Here is a 20,366-nt window from a genome sequence, read left to right as displayed (position 1 = left end):
CCAGCATCGTGGACACAGGCCTTTACTCTTGTGACTTATGCTACTGTACGAGGACTTGTCCCTTTTGGTCGTAACATGGTAAAATGCGTAGCTTTGATGAGCAAACAATTAAAAAAAGATATTTTTATTTTAAAATGTATTACTTTGAGAAAGAAACGTTATTCATCAAAGAATATCGTCAAACATTAACTTTAAACCGGACATTTGTTTCAAGCGGTCTCTTTATCTTTTTATTGCTCCATGTCCCTCAGTTTGTCTTCGTATCAAGTGTGTCAAATGTACCTCAAATGTTCAATTATCTTTCGGAATTATTGGTGCAATTCGTAGTGTGAAATCTTTACAGCGGATGACATTTGGATGCGTGGCGATATAGTCCTTGCTAAAGATATTATATTGATGAAACGTTCATCCACTCGCGCTTCCCAAAAGCAATTAGCGTATGACGCTGTACGCGAGAGTATTTACATCATGCAGAGTAGATGCAAATTAATACCGCTCGATATTTACCTTCTGTGGGGATCTGCGTGGATATCGAGTCGTGGATGTGTGCGTTTTCGTGAGTGACAGCTTTGATATCTTGAACCAGAATGCAGTTGGTGCTGTCTATCGGGCGCATAGAGCTCACTGCTGGAAAGTAAACAAAGGGCATTCGCTTTAGGACAAGAGAAAGATGAAAATCCGCTGGGCGCGGAGACGTCTCGCGCGCAATCGCGCGTAGACGCGGACGTTATATTTGCAACGACTGGTATTCCGGGCGAAATAGCGTTGCCCGCGCGACGCTTTTATAGCATCAGGAATCAAGAATGGCTTTAGTCGAACCGTCTGGCAGCGGCCTAATGGGTTCATAAATTCGGACAATCGCTTTCGAATTACGATGGCACACTAGATTTCCCATGACATTCCCGACCTTCCTGCTCGAGTAACTTTTAAAGCAACGTAGCCGTGTAATAAAGTTCGAGGTCTCACGGTTGTATCGAGCGTGCGATATTGCTTCATCAGATCAAGAATTCTCGAATGGTACACGCTACAATAGACCCTTAGTCTATATGTACCTTTTTTTTTACACTGAGAAAAATGTTTTGGTTGTATCAACAAGCCATGTATGATAGAATGTGTTTTGGTTAAACCAGACGGAATGTCTAGTTATCACGTTAGAACTTGATATTTCACAGCCAGAAGTTTGATAGACTACACATAGATAGATTCGTCCATTTTCTAACAGACGACTGGTTGAGTCTACCGGGTTTCTAATCAAACAGATTTTTCTTTCGGTGCACGAACTTGAGCAAAATAGCGTTGACGATCGAGGATCAGTTCAATGATTCTTACTGTATGCCCAATGACAAACGATTAGGATGTCTAGTGTTCAGACGAAGACTCCCCAAAGACCAATTAATATCGGTCGATATAATCCGAGATCCAATTATGTTGATGCTATATCAGTAGTTACCTGGAATTTCAGGTCATTTATATTAACGTTTTCTGAGCGATAAGTGCAAGTTGGTTGAATTTAAACGCCATGATAAATTTGGCAATAAAACCCTTATCCGTGGCGGGATATTGCGGTTTAATTAATTATCTGTCTCGTGCGCCACAAGCGCCACGAATTAATTACGCGGTTTAACGAGAGTTTTTAAAAAGAGGAGCAGACCCGGGCCAACGCAACCCCCTCATCCTCCGCCTAACGACCTCTTGGCTTATCAACGCAACAAAACATCGATAACGCATAATTGAATTCGCGTGTTATTGCCGCGCGGGTGATTTGACAAATCGCGATTCGCCGATACACTTGGCGCCGATATTTAATGGACGCGTTTTCGCGCCCCGCGATTTGTCGCATCGCCGATCGTATAAGCTTTCTGTCTGCGATAATAGCGCTCGTTATTGCGCCTCGTTTCTAGCCGAAATTGCCATTGTGCTGTACATTGTTACTTTATTATATCCCGCACGCAGCCCCCGAAACACGCGGGGAAAATACGGCGCGTCGGGGGTAAAATTGAGGGCCAATATTTGGCTTTGATACGAAAGAGATAGCATCGCAAGCGCGCCAAAGTTTAAACTAGATAATTTAATAAATGCAGATTGTTATCTAATTCCCCCCGGTACTTTTCGCAATAACTTGTCTTCGGCCATAGAAAAGTCTTCCGTGCGGACGATAGTCCTTGACAAGTTTCCTCGAAGTAAGGGAGCTGCTGTGTGCGCGCGCGATACGTGCGAGGCGGGGGCGGGGGCGGGGAGGTTGCGCGTGCACACGCAAAAGTTTTTCGTGTGTGCACGCATACGGGCACGGACGAGCGTATACGTGTACACATGTACGCACGTCAGACCGGAGATAGGCGAAATGACCGGAAAAGAGCGACTATTCCTTCGGGATCGGCGTTGCCTGGCCGCCATGTAACTATCGTTGAAATTGAGTTGCAGTGAACTGTGAATGACCTTATTTCGCGTATATGCCAGTCAGCGTGGCATCGTTTTCGTTCCCGCTTCACGTCGCTGCAACTCAGCAATCCAACTTTCCACATATCGCGCTGGATGTCTAAAAAAATCACGCGGCAACCCGGAGATACTACACACAGAAAAAAAAAGTGTCAAATCAACTCTTGTATACTCAAATTAACGCCTACATTGTTTCGTGTGCACGCAATAATCTACAATCTTCTTAGAAGCATTTAACGATCTTACGTTCCAACGATATTACAGTCTTGCTTAAGTACTGTGTGATTGTCGCTTCAAGAATACATATAATTATTTTGACAATAAAATCATTATAATCTTCGATTTTTTAATATGTTATTTTCTATCCAACATTGTTTCCTTTCCATTCAAACAAATTATTCTTAAATAATAAGCATATCTTTATTCGAGTAAGTTTTTCTTCCCTTAACGCAATATAATCTCTTTTCAAGATTTTCACGTTGAAACTAAACATATTTTCAAAAGAAGGACATTCTCTTTTTTTTCTGTGCGATACCGAGTATCGCGGTAGTAGGAAAAAGGAGACGATTATTCTATACATTAAACACCGACGTGTGCGCCTACGTTGGAAGTAGTTTTTCTATCTTCGATACGCAGCGCGGCTTCGAGGTTTCTCAATTTATCTTACGTAGGGACTTTATTTCAGCAACGCTTTAATATCGTGGCCGTTCCTAAAATATTTGACGTTGTAAATTAGGAACCCCGGATAGCGAATGCAAAATGAGCTTGCACTCGGGATCTCTAAGCAATTTAATCTACCGGCAGCTGCGACCTCCGAGACATCCCGTGTGCTTAACTGTAAGGACAATACTGCGAAACGAAGTCATCGCAAAATCCAATATATGGATCGGGAGACCGCCAAGTTTTGACGATGAGCCACCGGAAATTTAAAATGGCCATAATGCGAGCCACGGTCGCTGCGCCACGCCGCCTGCCCCCCTTTGCTTTCGCGGGGATGGAAAAGGCGGGCGCGACTGTGAAGGACAGCGGGCACGTTCACCGGGGGTGGGGGGGGGGGGAGGGAGAAGGAGGAAGAGAGGAGGAGGAGGAGGAGAGGGAGAGGGCGCAAAGGAACAACTTTTTCAATTATATACCCCCGGATCGATAGAGCGATTCATTCCCGAGAATGATTCCCGGATTATCGTAGGATTATCCCGCCGCCACCCCGGCCGGTCCGTTCTACCGCCCACTTCCGCTCGTACGTTATAATGAAATGTTTACAATCGATCCGTCTACCCTTTCGTTCCGATCCGGCGAAGCGTGAGTCCAGACACGACAGCGTTATCGAGCTGCCTACAATGTCGTTATTATTGACGAGTTAACTATTAATGGCGTGGTAATAATGTTTTCTCGCGACAGAAAACACAAGCGGACGAATGGTATTGCGGTTTTTCAATAACAAACACCCCGTGGAAAAAAAATTGTTATTTCAACGCTGTATCGATAGTTCGCGGTCATAATTAAGGGACCTTCCGTACGGGGGATCTGAAATGAGATCTGCGCGACGGTCAGCGTCCGTCTCGCGAACGTATTAGATTTTATTATCCGAGGATGCAGGGGGCTAAGGGGATTTGACGGGCGGACGAAGGGACACAAATAGCCGGGACGCATTGTGTCCCGTGAATCTGTACGGCAACTCCCCACTCTCCCGGCTCCTTTGTGGAGATATTGGTGATTGCGCCCTTAAAAATTAGGCGCCTGTCAGAAAAAAAAGGTGACGGACGTTCTCCATGATTTGGAAAACATCTATCATTTACTTCTGACGAGGATTTACAAGTGCGCCCGGTTGAAAATAATTACAAGTGACAAACAAGATTTTCTAGTTTCGCCACTGAAGTTTCAGCCTCGGGACCGTCTGTCAAGAGGAATTATCGCGGCGACGGTTTCGTTAGTCATTTGTAAATGAAACCGTGGAAGAGGTCCGCGTCGGAAGTGGCTTGTCGCGAAACGAATTTGACCCTGTGAGGGCCACGAGCGGGCGAGCGAGCAAGCAGACATACGTCAAATTACCGAAAAGCAAGGCAACTCGCGTGCATGCAAAATTCGTGCGTTCCGGCACGAGGCGGAGGGACGAAACGAGGAGGGAGGGTTCGCGAGTCTCGCGAGGGTGTACACACATGCGCGCGTGTGTGTGTGCGCGCGCGCTCGCGGGAGAGGGCGAACAGACCTGCAACGACCGTAAAAGAGACGCGGGCGCGAGGGAGGACGGAGAGGGGCAACGCTGGGAGCTGCGGGGTAGTTTGGATGCAGTAGCAAACAGGCAGATTGGATTCCAGACTCGATTTACTGGAATGCAGAAATAACAGCTGGCGAGCAGTCTCCTCGAGGCCGAGAACCGACTTTGCAGTCTCCGCCGTCCCTCTCTCTCTTCCCGCGACACGCAGGAACGGGAGGTGGAAGAAGAACATGGACGCCGAAGTCGGGGTGGACAGTTCCGCTGCGTGGAGAACCGGAGGGGAGTTACACAGATTCGCGGAACACGTTGCGGCCCAGCCGCTCGCCCCGTCCAAACCCTTGCGAAAGGCGAAAGGAAAAGAAAGGTTCTCTTCCCCCCCCCCTCGCCCTCAAATCCCCTTAGTCCCTGCAGTCTCGAATGATGAAGTCTAATATGTTCGCAGGTCGGTTCTTGATTATCGCGCGGATTTTCGGACTTTTCGCGAGATGCAAAAACGCGAGCTGCGCCAAGGTGGGGAAGGGGCAGGGAGGGAAGAAAGCAGGTTCCTTTCTGTTGCGCGCTGATAACGGACAAGCATTAATTCCTCTAATCGGACTCGGCACCGTAGAGATGCGGCGATCTTCAAGCCCGTTCGCGCGTATCTTCGGCCTCGCACCCCGCCGGCTCCCGCATTAGCATAACGGACCTAGTGGAGCCATTTTCCGAGACCTTTTTGCAGTAACGATAACCTAACGTGGTGTTCTTTCAACGTTGATCTTAACGACGTGGATCAACGAGGGCGATTTGTCTCTCGCTTTCTTGCCGCGAGCTCGTTAATAGAGCCGGCTACCAACGGCAAGAATGTTGTCGTGGTGTTTAGCTCCGGTAAGATTTCACGTTTACATACATCGCGGGGCTTTCGCCGTTGTTATTTATGCAGCGAAGTTTACCAATGTTAGCCATAGGGCGTACCGAGGTAGTGCGCCGTTAGTTGCACGGATATCGATTTGTACGTCGGGTAGGCCATTGCCCTGCGAAATTGCCCGATTCGTTTAGCAAAGACACGTACTTTTAAATTCTGATAATCCCGTTTCCCCACGACGAGTGCAGCCAAAATTAAACAAAAAATTGATATTTGGGGATACCGAAAGCGCGTTATCGCTATCCGATACCAAGTACCTTTCTATGTCTCTCGCGACGCTCCGTTATTAACGGATAGAAAGGCGTGGTATCGATTTATATACGAATGCGTTCACCCTTTCCCCGGAGCCAGCGACGCGCCACGGTGTGTAGTTCCTCAGCTACGAGTGTTATGGGTAAAACGCACCCCGTACCACGGAAACGCTTCCTCGCTATCGACGGGCAATATTTTTGCCTCTCCCTAACCGGATGGAGCCAACCACTCCGTGTTAAATGAACCATTACGCGGGCAATGTTACGCCGTAGCTGCGCTTCCTACAGAAGATCCGGACTTCCGCCGTTGAACGGTATTTAATTTTCCCCGAATACAACTATGTACGTCGTACAATATTCAAATATTATTCCGTTCTACGGATATACGGTAATAATAATTTAAACAATGAGAGCAGCTAAACTTAACTGTAGGACCTTGGGAGGATTTTAGTGAGCGCCGAAAAACGTGTTTGTACGATGTTACATTTACGCGTATCTCCCTTCTATGTGTATCATGTAAATATTCTACTTTAAAATAGATGCGGAATATCGTGAAAACTATTTTTTTGCGGTATTTTGAAAATCTATAATAAAGCAACATTCGTTCGGCGATATCTCTTTGCGATAAATGTTTTAACATAACATAAAACGAAGCGCGGGCTCGCGGCAATGTTGTGCACCGCCACTGCAAGAAAAATGTCAATGTATCGGACACAATGTGTTTGCAAAAGAAAATAAAACAACTGCACTGCATAATATTTCGGATAGGGCTCTCTCTCTCTCTCTCTCTCTCTCTCTCTCTCTCTCTCTCTTTCTCTCGCGCGAATTTAATTGATTCTGTGTCGTGCCTGCGTTTTTATTCACGCTTTGTTCACCGGGTTCTGTTTTTATTTATGAAATTTTGAGCATATTATCTACACTGCCGGGCCGTATTACAAATTATTATTACGGCACATCGAGAAAGATGCTTTTATAAGTAAATTCGTTCGCCTCGCTCTTAACACCGTTTTTTTTTCTTCCAAAGCGGAGCGAAAATATGAATTTTATATTCGCAAATATTTGTGAATCTCATTTAGTTATGATTTGCATGATTACGCGAAATTCGTCATGCCTTCACGCGGAATGTTATGGTGTCAGTCATATGTATAATCCCCCTCTGTGCGTACAGGGATTAGCATGGTGCAGTAATGCCGACGTTCCGATGGATTTTAGCATTAGGTGGGTTGGGTTAGTCGTAACCAGATTTGCAAGTTAATAATGAATTATTGTACCGTGAATTTCGGGTCAGCCAGCAATAGAATTGCGCGGACTATCCGCCAGCGGCTATGTTACTGCTCGGACGTGCGCTATGGGACTAATAAAAACGGCTCATTCAAATTTACATTGAGGCAAATATTATTTATGAAATGGCTGCATTAACTAGCCGCCTCTCATTCTCCCCGTGCGTTACAGATGTAGATTCGGTTACGTCCTTAGTCCTGCGCACGGTAATCTAATCGGGCATATATTTAATCCAAAATCCGGCTGATGTACTGAGCGTAGCGGAGCCGCGCGAATTCGCAATTTACCTATTGAAGTTTGTTAGGGGGTTCGAGGCGACGATCACTTACCAGCAAAGTACGCCAGCATCGCCGTCAGCGCCACGGCCAGGAGGATCAGGGCGATCGAGAAGCATTTCCAGGAGCACCTGTGCTGGCAGCGTTTATCGATGTGAAAGCGCGACGGCGAGTACGGGGAGTAGTGCGGCACCGCTGCGGCACGAAGCGGAAAACCCGGCATCACCATGGCTTGGCCTTGCGCGCCTACTGTGGCGGTGCCGCCATTTCCGGCGCCGCCTAAACCGCCGCCCAGCGAACCCACCGTCACCTGCTGTTGCGGTGGCGGAAGCCTGGAACAAGCAAGAAAAGGTCGAGATACGTTAGGATACCGTTTAGTAGACGCGACGAGGGTAACGTGAACCGATTACGCTCTGCGTGCGCGTGGGTGTTAAATTGCGCAAGATGATACGTCTAAATCGGGATGCTCGGGTCGGCCACCTCGATGACTCGATCCCGTCGCGATTAGTGACTGCCCGAGTCGAACGATCGGCCACGATGACAAATGGCACGTGCGATCGCGAATCAGAACGGAGTCGATTGGCATCTCCCATGTGTCTTGGTTACCTCTGATTATTAGTTAAATTCGTGCCGATACTCATCGGCGTATCGCGCCGCGCCGGGGTAATAAATGGGTGAGTTGACTGCACGTACTCCGGGGCGAGAGCCGGGCTTGATCCGACGTCGCTCCGAAGGGCGATACGCACCGGCGATAAATCGACGACCGGTATCTGTTCGGCGCACGTGTGCGCCAGCGGAGGTGGCGATGGTCGCGTCGTGGTACACAGGCCATGGGGGTATCGGCGATGCGCGTCCGCGGGGATGCAGATAACGCCGAGCTTATAAAAGATGCAGATGCCACCATTAAGCCCGACATGGCAGGCCGTGCGTACATCGGCCGCGCGAGGCGCGCGAAACCCGCGGGCTTTCGGAAAATGACGTTCGCGGGGGTGACGCGGGGGTTCGGGCCCTCTCTGCCACGTCGGACCCGTGTCAAGGATTTTATTTTCATCATCGACGATATTTATCTTCGTCCCCCTCGTCGAGAGGCCGGGATAAGCGTGGCCGTAGCCGACCGGATGAAAGGCCAACGTCGAAACAGGGATTTAATATGGTGCCCAGGATAAATATAGTTTTCCGATAATCATGCGGACTCATGAATAGCATTATGCGCGCGCCGCGGCTGAAATCCCGTAAGAATAACTCGATTGACAGTACGTCTCTGGTAGGGACGCGAGAGATAGAGGGAAGGGCAAAAGGGGAGGACCGGAGCGACCAGAAAAAGGAAACAAGCGGGAACTTAACAATGCGCCGCGGCGCCAATATTGGATTTTCCGCTTAAAAATTCACGTACTATAAAGCCCGAACACGAGGCGCGGCTGCTTCAATCGAATGCTCGCGAAAAATCTCTTTCGAGTCGGTTTTACGCCGGGTTCGACGGGAAAGCAGTCAGAACGTTGCATTTAATCCCGAACTTATCGTCTTAAGGTAACGTTTCACTTTCACGGGGTGTAAGCGAAGTGATTTAAAGTGGTTTAAAAAAGATGTTTCCTCGAGGTGTATATATTATACAATACTCACGATATATCGATCGTCCAACGCTTTTTCTTTCTTTCAAGAGCAGTTGAGTGATCTTTACTTATTCAGCAAAAATCAATTCGATCGAACGTTAAAATTCGGGTCTTGTCTTTTCTCATAATCTCAAAAATATAGAGGAAAGTCCCCTATTATGAGATAGCAGGGTTTTTGCTAAATTAATAATCATCTGTTTAGTGGAAAATTGATTGTTAGATGGTGTAATCGTCGTGAATAAAGATTTGCGATGAAATTTTGATGCTGAAAGCCTGTTACCTCATAAGAGAGGACTTCCCTCTATATTGTTTGAAAATAATATTTTAATTGTGCAGAACAAGCTATTTTTTCCCTCGAGACCTACCGGATTCCAACAGTTATTACAGTTTGCAATTTTCCATCGCTTTAAACCGAGAAAAGGTTTGTCAAAAAGTGACAGATGTCACGAAAAGAACTTGTAAAGATAAGCTGTGAGACAGACATCTTGCAGAACTCAGAGACGAGCGTTTCCATCCTCCTTTGAAGGGATCGTTGAGGCGCGTCGTATGCCGCGCGTAATTTATAAGTTGCTTAACAAACCCAGTCTGACAAATACTATAAATAATCACGCTTAGATCCCGACGCTTCGCGATCCTATAAATGTCCGCTCATATTTTCTAGAGCAGGAAGCAATCAGACATGACGTGAAAAAATACCACTGGCAAAAGTCCCGGGCTGTTCTTACGCGGCGGGGAAAAAAAGAAGAAGATACCCGAGGAGAAGGAATCCCGCGTAATAAATATTACTTTTTCCGCGGTATCATTAACTTAGGGACGAAGCGGCGTAAAATTAATTTACTAAAAGTATCGGTGTGCTCGACGTCCGACAAAAATCGGGGAGGAAAAAACTTAATGGCGAAATAATGGGAATTTTTTTTTCTAGGCTGGAAGATAGCCAAGGGTAGTCTTACTTCGTCTCTGAATCATCCGCGCGGTAGTGGATATATTTCAAATATAATTCAATTGCAGTATGACTTGATAAAGTACGATTTGATAAAAATATACAACTTTGAACGCGGAGCGTTAGCGCACGGTTCTTAATTTTATCTACTTAAAATTTATTCTGAAAATTGTGTGATCGTGGGACAACACGGGAGTTTTTTTGTATACCAAGTATAATTACTGGTGAAATGTATGGTAAGATTAAAAAAAAGTCTCATAAAATTCTTCAAAATGCCGTGTTGTCCTACGATTGTATAATTTTCAGGAAAAATTTTAAAAGAAAGTTCTCTCCGTGTAGCTTTACCCAATGTACGTTTCTGTATTTTTTGTATCATTAATATTAAATGATGCTTGCTTTAAAGCGCTCACATGTAGACAGACATTACTAGGCTCTGACGAATAATGCAATCAGACGAATTAAAAGGGCTATGAGCCGTGACAAGGTTTTAATGTCAAAAATAATATGAAAATTACAAAGAAACAGACGTTTCGGTCACTTTTCAGACCATCTTCAGTGTATAAACTATGAAAATACAGTTAAAAAATTCGTCAGTTGACTCTGCCTTTCTGTTTGCCACAACATTCTATCTATGATTAATATGTAACGCATTTTAACAGACATTCTACACTGACACAACAAATGATATTCTACTACTTTTACAATTCGACGTAATCATGTACTGCGAGCGAATTTTTAAACTGTATTCTTTTATACACTGAAAATGGTCTAGAAAGAGACCGAAATTCTTTGCAATTTTCATATATTATTTTTAACACTAAAACCTTACCACGGTTCACAGTCCTTTTAATTCATCTGATTTTGTACTATTATTGACTAATATATTATTGATTAAATTAGTTTGCTGGAGTTACTTTCTCTGTCGCGCATTAATTAACTCCCATGATTAATTTACAGCGGTTCGCGAGTGCTTCCGTATTCCGCTGGATTTCCCCGGAACTGAAACTCTAGAAATTTTTTCTGGGAAATAAATCTAACTCCCTGGCTCGGCTAAGAGCCTCCGGATAGATGTACGGCGCTCCGGTCGGGACAACTGGATTCTTGATTGCACGTAACAGACAAATGAAGCGAGGGGAGTGGCTGAAAACAAGATAAACGACGAAAAAGGAGAGACAGCAAAGCCGGGGGATGCGCTGCGAAAGGAACGGAGTAAGCGGCAATTCGGCGTGTTCACGCCGTGGCCCCTCTCCAAGCCGGGTTAATCCATTTGTGCGAGTAAATCGGTTAGCTGGAATTGGGTTATATTTCCTAATCGATACGATCGATTAAGTTACCGGTTGGTCCGTCCTCTGGTCGGTCACGATGCACGGCTCTTTCTTCGCTAATTATCGTTAGCGGCGAAGGGAACGTGAGAGAAATATGAGTTCCCGCCGGGGCTTCGAGCGGAATGCATCAGATCCGAGTACAAACATTTCTAATCTTTAAAAAGTGCCGCCGCGCGATACCGGCGATTGATATGTTTTCCAATCCAGTTTTTAGTCCCGCCGCGAGAGAATTTAGGAAAATCCGACGAGATTGCTCGGGAATGAGAAATTGCAGACCTCAAATCCTCTTCCCTTTGATTCGAACGATTTGCGATTTTTCTTGTGACAGCTTAATCTAACTCGGGAACGTAAGCGTAAAGCTAAAGCGAGAAGTTGCCGCGGCACGACTTTCGGGAAGGAAGTTCGAAAACGTGCGGATGCTCCTTTAACCAATGTAAAAGTGGGTCGAGGAGCGCCGAGTTTGATCGTCAGCAACCTGGGCGGATTACGCAGTCCCGCTGCGAAGTTGGGATGTTCCTGATCTAAGTTAAGTCGTAGTCCGGTCACGAAAGGACCCGCCGTCGCTTTAAGCAGGTAGCTTCTCCAACCGGGCGACGACGATGGCAGTGGACGTGGATTGTATGAACGTGTACAAAACACCTCCACCGATTAAACCAATTGGACGGCTGTCTGATATATTGGAAGTTAAAGAGGTAATTGCGAGCGGCGTTGCTGCCACATATTGAGTTGAGTGTCGTCTGAGTGGAAGATTGGACTGTTTCAGCTGCGCGGGCTGAGGATAGAATCGAGCGTGTGATCCAATTATGATGTAACGCATGTTCCATCGCAGGAACGAGAGATTGGCAGCGACGAGTGCCGTATAGTTCCTACACCATTTCAAACTTTGAAAGCTTCCCCGTGTCGCGCGCCCTTTATTGGAGTTTAACGGATGACGGGATGATCTTCGGAAGAAATGGAAAACGCGCGCCGAGACATCAAGTACTGAGCGAATATCTAACAATAAGTAAAGCCACCCTATTTCGCTTCTCGTTCACGCCGCACTGAATTAAATCAATTGTTAATTTAATTATTAATTATGAAACTATTAAAGCGGGACGTGCATATAATTACTTGCAAATTAATTTTATGCAAATTGTTTTATCCCTCGATTTGTTCGAATGTCAATCCCATTCGAATATTAAAAATGGGGAAATAATCCGCGGACGAGATATCTTTACCGTATTTCTGCCGCTGCCTCTCTACAGGTTCACCTTCCACGTCCAATATAATGAATACATTCCCTATAAAATCTTTAATGCCCGTCGTTCCTCGTCCCTTTATAAATTCTTTTGTTCAAACCAGCTTATCTATCATCTCAAGTGATATACCTATACCGTCGTGACGTTACTTCGGGTAGTCCCCGGCCACTAGAAAACATAATGGATCCTTCCGAGAGGAGGCGTGAAAAATTTCGGAGGCTGCTGATACTCGATCGTTTGTCACGGGAGCGGGCGCTTATCTGCGATCTCCCCCGAGATCGCGTAGCGCAGACGAAGCGCGTTCTAAGGTACGACGATTGTCGGCGTGGAGGGACGTTGGTCCCGCAGGAGGTACACGTAGGAAGAATCCTAATAAAAATCTGATACCCCGGTCCGCGCGCGAGCGGGCGAGCGGGTCCAGCCAAACGCGTTTCAAAGGGGAAGATAAGGTGACAGAGAGACACAGGTAACACGACGCGCCGCAGTTGAAATTGAATCTCGCTCTCAGGTGAAAAATTACGATCGTTGCTAACACGCCCGGGGGATAATGAAGTCTGCTTTCGCAGCCATTGTTCCGCGGAGGGCACGTCGGCGCATATAGCTGCGCGCCGAGCCGCGCCTTCCGACAGCCGCCGCCTGCTTTCTCGCCGCTAGCGCGACGCCTCTAATTATTAATTTCGGCCTTTTAATATTAATTAGACTCGCGCGGGCCTGGGCGGGCGGGCGCGCGCGGGCGCGCACGCTACGCGCCGTAATGGAACGGCGTGATTACGCCGAGATTATAATTTTAATCGCTCGATTACCACTCCGAGATAGCGGGAGGGAGAGGGAGTGCGCCGCCTCGCGGCGGCAGGGCGGCTCGCTTGTATGCGTTTCTCGGCACACAGTAATAATAAGTGCGATACCACTGAATATTCAGAGCGACTGCGCCGCCAAGATTCCGCGGTATTACGATTTTAAGACTGCGAGGCGCCTCGTAAACTACGCGCGCTCGACGTCAAGCTTTATGTCTATTATCTTTGGCTAAATTTCGCGGTTTGCGTCTGGATATTAATTTTACGTCGTCACGGGGAAATGGAACCGTTCGCGCGAACGGCGCACGAGTTGTTTTCCAATGAAAGGTGGACGGGAACGCTGGAGACGGCGAGATTTGACGAGAGACCTTGTCAATCACTTCTGACAATCCTGTCAATCTTCCGTGTACGGAGGGAAAAATCGATAAACGGGATAAGCGGGACGGGGGCAAGATTTTAGACTTAGCTACGAGCCGCTTCATAAGTTTGCATTCACAAAAATCTTCCGACAAAATAGATCCTCGCATATTTTTATACATCATGTACAAACTAGCTGCAAGCCCAAGTAATACCTCTGCAAGAAGTTATCAGATTGCTCCGAGCGAAATTTATGTCGCAATATCATTTTTGAGGATTTTCTCATATTTCGCATAAAGCTACCGTAAGCCTGAGTAATATCGTGAAATGAAATCTCCGTGAATGTTTCCCGCGCGGTGAAACTGATACGGTTATACGTCTATTCGTGCGTGTACGCGCGCGCGCGCGTATATATCATTATATTAAACTAATTATAATCGTCAAAAATACTACCAAACGCTCTCCCGCGAGCGCGAGATAAAGCAATGATAATGCGCCGTCGGGGCTAAAAGCTTTTTTCCGTAAATCTCGCAGTTCGCAGGGGAGTTACGATCTCTCCGCGTCTATTGCCCTACGGGCCATCGCCGCTATCAGGCGGCGACAGTCGGCCCCGGCCTCGCAGGCTCTCGTGCGAACGATCGGTAAGAATGGCGGTGTTAATGGTCCACCGCGGTTCTAAACGAGCGCGAGGCTCGCGGGCCCATTGTCGCCGCGTACGAGCGAATAACGCGACGGAGAGAGAGAGAGCGCTAATGTCAGTCGTAACGTTATAAAACGCGACACCGAGCAGCTGGCTACGTCCCTCCCTCCCCCCCGCCCCCCCGGGTGCGCCCGGTAATACAATCCCGCGTAAATCCCGTGCCGCCTCTTCTTCGCCGGCCGTGCGCCAACTAGTTCCCGTGGTTTATTGCCATCCGGCATCGTGTTAAAAGGACACCAGCTGCGCGCGAGCGCGCGCGCGCACGCGAGAGAGAACGAGGGCGCGCGCCCGTGCTCCGACGCGCGGAAATCGGACTCCGCGGCGATACCCCCCGATAAGGGAGGACGAGCACCCTGGCGAAGCTTCGCTCCCCTGCCCCCCCCCAAACCCCGGTCGCTTTATCGCCTGTAAAAATCTCGCGGTCGCAAAAGTCGTGCTCCACTTCTGCGGAGCCCCTCGAGCTGGGGGATGAATCTTAAAAATTTGTCCGAGTTTTATCCATACGCCCGCGCGGAAAGACCGGAAAAATAACTGAAATGAAAGTTAACAAGAATAATCTTCAGGGTCGCCAGCAATAATTAACAACGTCAAATTTGGTTGACCGTATCTGGCAATTTTTATATTTAGGACTCGCTACGTTTCGACCATGGGTTAAACGTAGCTTAACCCTTTTGTGCTTAAACGCTCATCCTGGTCCAGAGAGAGCGTTTAAGCACAAAAACCAGAAATTGCGTAGTAAAATCGAGATACTACCTTGCGAAAGAGATCAGTCGATATGGATGTTTTATGCATACTTCAATTTGCCAGTATGGTCCGCACAGAGAAGCACGTCGACTGTTGCACGCGCAGGCAAAATAATTTCGCACTCTGGGCAATTAATGTACGGCAGATGTTAGATCCAAAAGAAATTAAATCTAACGCAATTATTGGCGCAGCAGCCCCTGAATTGTCGTCTCTAAAATTTGCGTTGCACGATCATTTATATCGTTGATATGTAAATAAATAAATGGGAAATGACAATAAATCGTTACATAAATGTTTATACTATAGTAATAAATATAAATAAATTCGAATGAAAATAATATCTTCCATTTATTTAACCCCGTGTCAAAATGGCTCTAGATTTTTGTTTTGAGATCTTTCGCCGAGCAAATATTTCCCTCCGAAATTTTCCTCGGACACGTTCCATTTTATCGTAGACGAAATCTGAGGTCGACGACTCGTCGCGCTGCATAATTTCGCGATAAAGATTCTCCCGCGGCGAGTCATCGACCGCACACCGCCGATTTGTGCGAGGACAAGCGTGTTTTCCTCAGGTCGTATTTTTACGGTAATGCATCATTCTCCCCCGCGCAATCACTTTTAGCGTAAGAAATATAAATATAAATAATCAAGCTTTTTTAGTCGGCATGAACCGGCCAATGTTTTAATACAGAAATTTCTTCCTTTTTCAGTTCTGTGTACTGCCGACAACCCGAATCGGCGCGCCGTTTAAAGTCGAAAAATAGACGCGACGATATCATTTTCATGCTGTTGTTGCGACAAATATTACCACACGCCCCAGTGGTCGAATTGGTGAGACGCCCGCCTAGCGAGTAGGGTGGTCCAGGTTCAAACCCTGGCTGAGGTAATATTTCTCGCAATAAATTTTCTGTATCAAAACATTGGCCGGTTAATGCCGACATTGTTATTTATTACTGGCAACTTAAGGAGATCTCTATGTACGAATATAAATATATATCCACATATAAAGATCAGTCCCGATGATTTTTACAATGTCCACCATATTTTCTTCCGTTTGCGCTGCAAGCCTCGTCCGCGACTTCCGGTTGGGCCACTGCCATCGATTCCCGCTTACGCGACATTCGGGGAGTCCTCCCCGGGAATTTTCCTCGGACACGACCTACTTCATCGCAGACGAGGTCCGAATTTGGCGATTCGTCTTGCCGCATAATTCCGCGATAAAGATACCCTTCCCCGCCGCGCGTATCGCGGCACGAGGGGGACGGCATGTCTATGGTTTCCCCCGAGTTGTCCCTAACGCGACGATGCATTAGCCTCGAAATCACTTGCCGAGCGGCTTGCTGCGACTGCGATTGCGAGACTGCGAATCTCGCCGAGCATCACTCCGTGCCGAGGTTCCGCGAGATAGAATCGCGCAAGACGTGAGAGGAATCCCTCGGCCTCTCGTATACGCGGGCGCGGCGTATTCGAAGCGAAAATCCAATCTTTCTCGAGCCATTCCGGGGCCCATGCCTCGATAAGGGATGTCATCTCTGTTTCCCTCTTCCTTTTTCCTCTCCCCGCTGAATGTCTCTCTTTATCTTCGAATTTCCGTGTCAATAGTTCACCGATTTCTCCGCAAACCGCCGCCGTCTCGTGGAGACCCGACTCCCCCCCCCCCCTAATAAAAACCACGAAATAATATCCGCCCGATTCTGATTACTTTTGCGTTTCAGCAAAACCGACCAGTTTTAAACGAAATCGCGATAACTTCGCGAGGAGAACCGCGCCGCGAAAAATCTCTAATATTATATTACAATGCACTTTCTGTCCTTCGACGCTAAATCGTATCGCGCGAGGAAGACCGGCGCGGGATCTTGTCTCGCGTGGTACAAAGGCGGGGCATGTTTTTACATTCTTTAACGAGTTCGCCATGAAGTTTATTTCCGTCGAGCGGCCCTTCCGAGTGAAACTTGATCGGTGCAATCTTCACCGATGCAATTACCCTGGATCGCGCGTTTCCGTAGTTCCCTACGTATTATTACTCGTGGGCGAATTTACGTGTTTGAAATCGTAAAAATTACGATGAAGACAAACCAGGCGTTGAACTGTAAAGCCTAATCCAACGCGCTCTCGGCGTCTGGATAGTGAATAGTGAATAAAAAAATCTAACAGATTGATGCTAAATTGAATATTATACATCGTACAATCATACATTGCCGATCAGGTTGTTAAGCGTCTCGATTTGTTTATACAAAATAGAATGTTTCTACGTGCGGGAAGCACATTGTGGATTAGGCTTACTTCGGTCTGGATTTCTGCTATTGAAACAAATCACGCGGCGATCGGGCGAATATTCCGCGCAAAGTATACAAGTGCTGCGAACACTTGGTACCGCAGGTCGCAGCTTCTACCGGAGACGTACGCATCATCCGTAGGAAATCGCGAGAGACACCTCGCGCAGGTGTATCGTCGCCGATACGCACGCATCAATACTGTAGCCACGTACGTGGACGCATGAAAAGTTCCCGGTGAGAAAAATATCGTACGTGCCCGGCCGCGGATCCATGTGCCGCGGCGCGCTAGGGCGATTGTGCGTCCCTTATTCCGCTTCTTTATTGCGAGCGATCAGAATTGAATAATGCAGTGGACGCGAGCCGGCGGAAGCGGTTCTGCATCGAGGAGCAAAAGCTCTGAACACCATCTTTCCGTACATACGGGGGAGAGATATACGCATATGTATACATATATAAACGCCAGACACGTATGTGTATATATATGTATGTATATATATATAAAATGGCCAGGAATTCAGGTATATACCAGAGGCGGAGATTTGTTCCCCGCACGTATACGCGAAAGATACGATGCATATTCTTCTCGCACAATGCAAAGGTTGCTCGATGCGTCGAAAATATCGACTTCCGCGGGGCGCGCAAATTAGCCTTTAACAGCCCGCGCGAGACGAGCGGACCGAAATTGCTCGCGTGGCGCATTCAAGGCAGGCTGCACGTCAATCGTTATCGGTTAATTGCAACCTTTTAATTGATTCTTTCGCTCCCCTACTAATTCCAGCGGCCGGGAGGAAGAGGCCAACGGGCGATTAAATTTACTATACATACCGCATAATTGGCCGCTTTTACGTCGCGAGATGAAAAGTCTGAGCTTAAGCGCGGATAATCGGTAATTATTGCCGGCCGTGTGTCTTCCTTCCTTTCGACTTTTGCGTCAACTGGGATCGATACCACCCGCGTTTCATTTCCCCGCGCGAACTTCAATCCGACGCGCTGTGAAATACACTCGATGCAATCCGCGATCCATCCCTCAAATATCATCGGTATGGCCGTACTCGTCGTGCGACTACCAAGCGTGCAATTTACGGACATTAATGAAATTGTTTCCCATGTGTATTTCGGAATTATTACACGCGTGGATAAAACAACACGCGCGTACGTACGTATACTTTGAGACCGATTCGATTTCGGAGATATTATAGCTACAAAAAATGTGCCGACAAGTCCGTTACGCGAAGTTTTAAATATAATATAATGCATTTTAAAACGCGAATCATTTATACATCGCAAACGAGATAAAAGTGCCGATACATATTTCATTAACCGTCAAATTTTGAGATCGCATTATTTTTAGCCGGCTATCACTTTTAAGTCTAGGATTACTCGCGCGGGCTGTTCGACTTGTGTCGTTTATCGTCGGAAATAACCGAACTGGAAACGCGAATTTTTGCAGCGTCAACTTTAAACGCAACGTTGCATAATAACGTCAAAAGTTAGAGGGGACTACGTTGCTAAGAATTTTTTCCTTGACAAACTCTCTCGCGAAAAGTGGACTGTTAAAGAAGGTCAAAAATAACGCTAAATTTGTTGCGAGATCAACTTGATACAAATGCAGTGCCGCCGTTCCTTGCGAGCTTTCAAGTTTTCTCATTATGACAAACTCCGTTGATTTAACAACAACTCCCTGCGTAAAACGTAACAAAGCGACATACCGCGCACGTTTTTATCATCCTTGTACGGACGTTACGCGTCATGTAAAAGGCAGCTATACCACACTCAAAATCAGAGTTCGCTCGTATAACAGACGCGTCCCTCGCATACATCCAGTAAATGAATATGATACGCGAGACGATTATTTCAATCCTTTTGTACGCCAGAGATGAAATCGTAACCGGAGGGAAATGCGATAGCCGTTTATTTTAGGAGATATAATAATAATATAAAAGCCGAGCGGGGGCATAATTGAAATTTCAGCGCGAAGAGCAAGAATGGGAAAAGTTTAATTCTATTATGATTGAACCTGCTAAAAAATTGTTCCACAACAGCTGACTCTCCTTGTAATCGCGCGCCGCTGAATTACATAAACGACGCCGAGAAATTAATCAATGCGATATCCGTCAGGCGTTGCCTCCCGCCGGAAAAGTTTACCTCGCGGCTAAGAAAAATAATTCAATGGAGCGTATCAGCGCCGCGAGCTTCCTCGCCAAGTCTCCCCGCGAAACGAGCTCCCTCGTGAACCCGCCTCGATGGTTATCGCGCGAGGGGTGCGGTACGTTATGCGTATTAGCGGCATATCCCTTAAAAATGGCTCTCGACCTTTATGGATCCCATCAGGCAGTAACGACCGTTCCCCGGCTTCCAAGTCGAGGCACGTTCCGCGACTGTCGCTCGCGACACAAGGCGGTGGTGATTCGGTGGCGCGGCTAGAGATGATCGGTCGACTCGGGGAAAGAAGACGACGGCGGCGCGGCTGGCCGGGAGTTCCCCGTGTGCGGAAGCCATTATCGCGAGACGCGGATGGACGATATCCGGGACCGGCGGAAACGGCACGTGGAGGAGGGCGGCGGCGATGCCAGCTGCGCGATCGCGCGCGTAGGGCAACCCTCCGACCTTCGCGCGAACTTGTCACGCGAGCGCGAACTTGTACGCGAGCGGAATCGCGATCGAAAGGGCGCGGAGGATTCGGGGGAGGAGTGGATGTATCATCCTCACGACTCTTCGCAAACTTTGGTAACATTCGATCATCCTCGGCCCTGCCCCCCCTCCCCCCGCCCCGCAGCACCCGCGCGCCGTGGCAATGAACCGCCTGTCGCATCCCTAACGGCGTGAGTCGACGTGAAGTCGCGCCGGGGCCGAAGAAGAAAGCCGCGAACCGACGCGAAGATGAGGGGGAGAATATTACACCACGTGTGCCGGTAATAAGACCGCGCACGTGACGATAATGCAAAAATGTCCTCGCTCTCTCCCTCCCAGGCTCCGTCCGTTCCCCCGTCTCGTTGCCCCTCTTCCACCTTGTTTTCCCTTGT

The 20,366-nt window shown here is 47.5% G+C and overlaps 1 protein-coding gene across 6 annotated transcripts in view; it reads right to left on the bottom strand.

Annotated features, from left to right (window-relative positions):
* Nucleotides 1-20,366, bottom strand: part of LOC105564923 (teneurin-a) — a 348,995-nt gene that overhangs the window by 28,666 nt on the left and 299,963 nt on the right. For all 6 annotated transcript variants that reach the window (XM_012017701.1, XM_012017704.1, XM_012017705.1 and 3 more), the window contains 2 exons: nt 7,414-7,691; nt 508-627 (listed from right to left, as the gene is read on the bottom strand). In XM_012017701.1, coding sequence (XP_011873091.1) covers nt 508-627; nt 7,414-7,691 — 398 coding nt within the window. The remainder of the gene's footprint in view (nt 1-507; nt 628-7,413; nt 7,692-20,366) is intronic.

The sequence above is a fragment of the Vollenhovia emeryi genome, unplaced genomic scaffold, assembly GCF_000949405.1.
Source record: "Vollenhovia emeryi isolate VEMERY1.0 unplaced genomic scaffold, V.emery_V1.0 DF939158.1, whole genome shotgun sequence".
In the NCBI taxonomy this organism is placed as follows: domain Eukaryota; kingdom Metazoa; phylum Arthropoda; class Insecta; order Hymenoptera; family Formicidae; genus Vollenhovia; species Vollenhovia emeryi.
The sequence above is the reverse complement of the archived record's forward strand: the minus strand, read 5'-3'. Positions and strand labels throughout refer to the sequence as shown.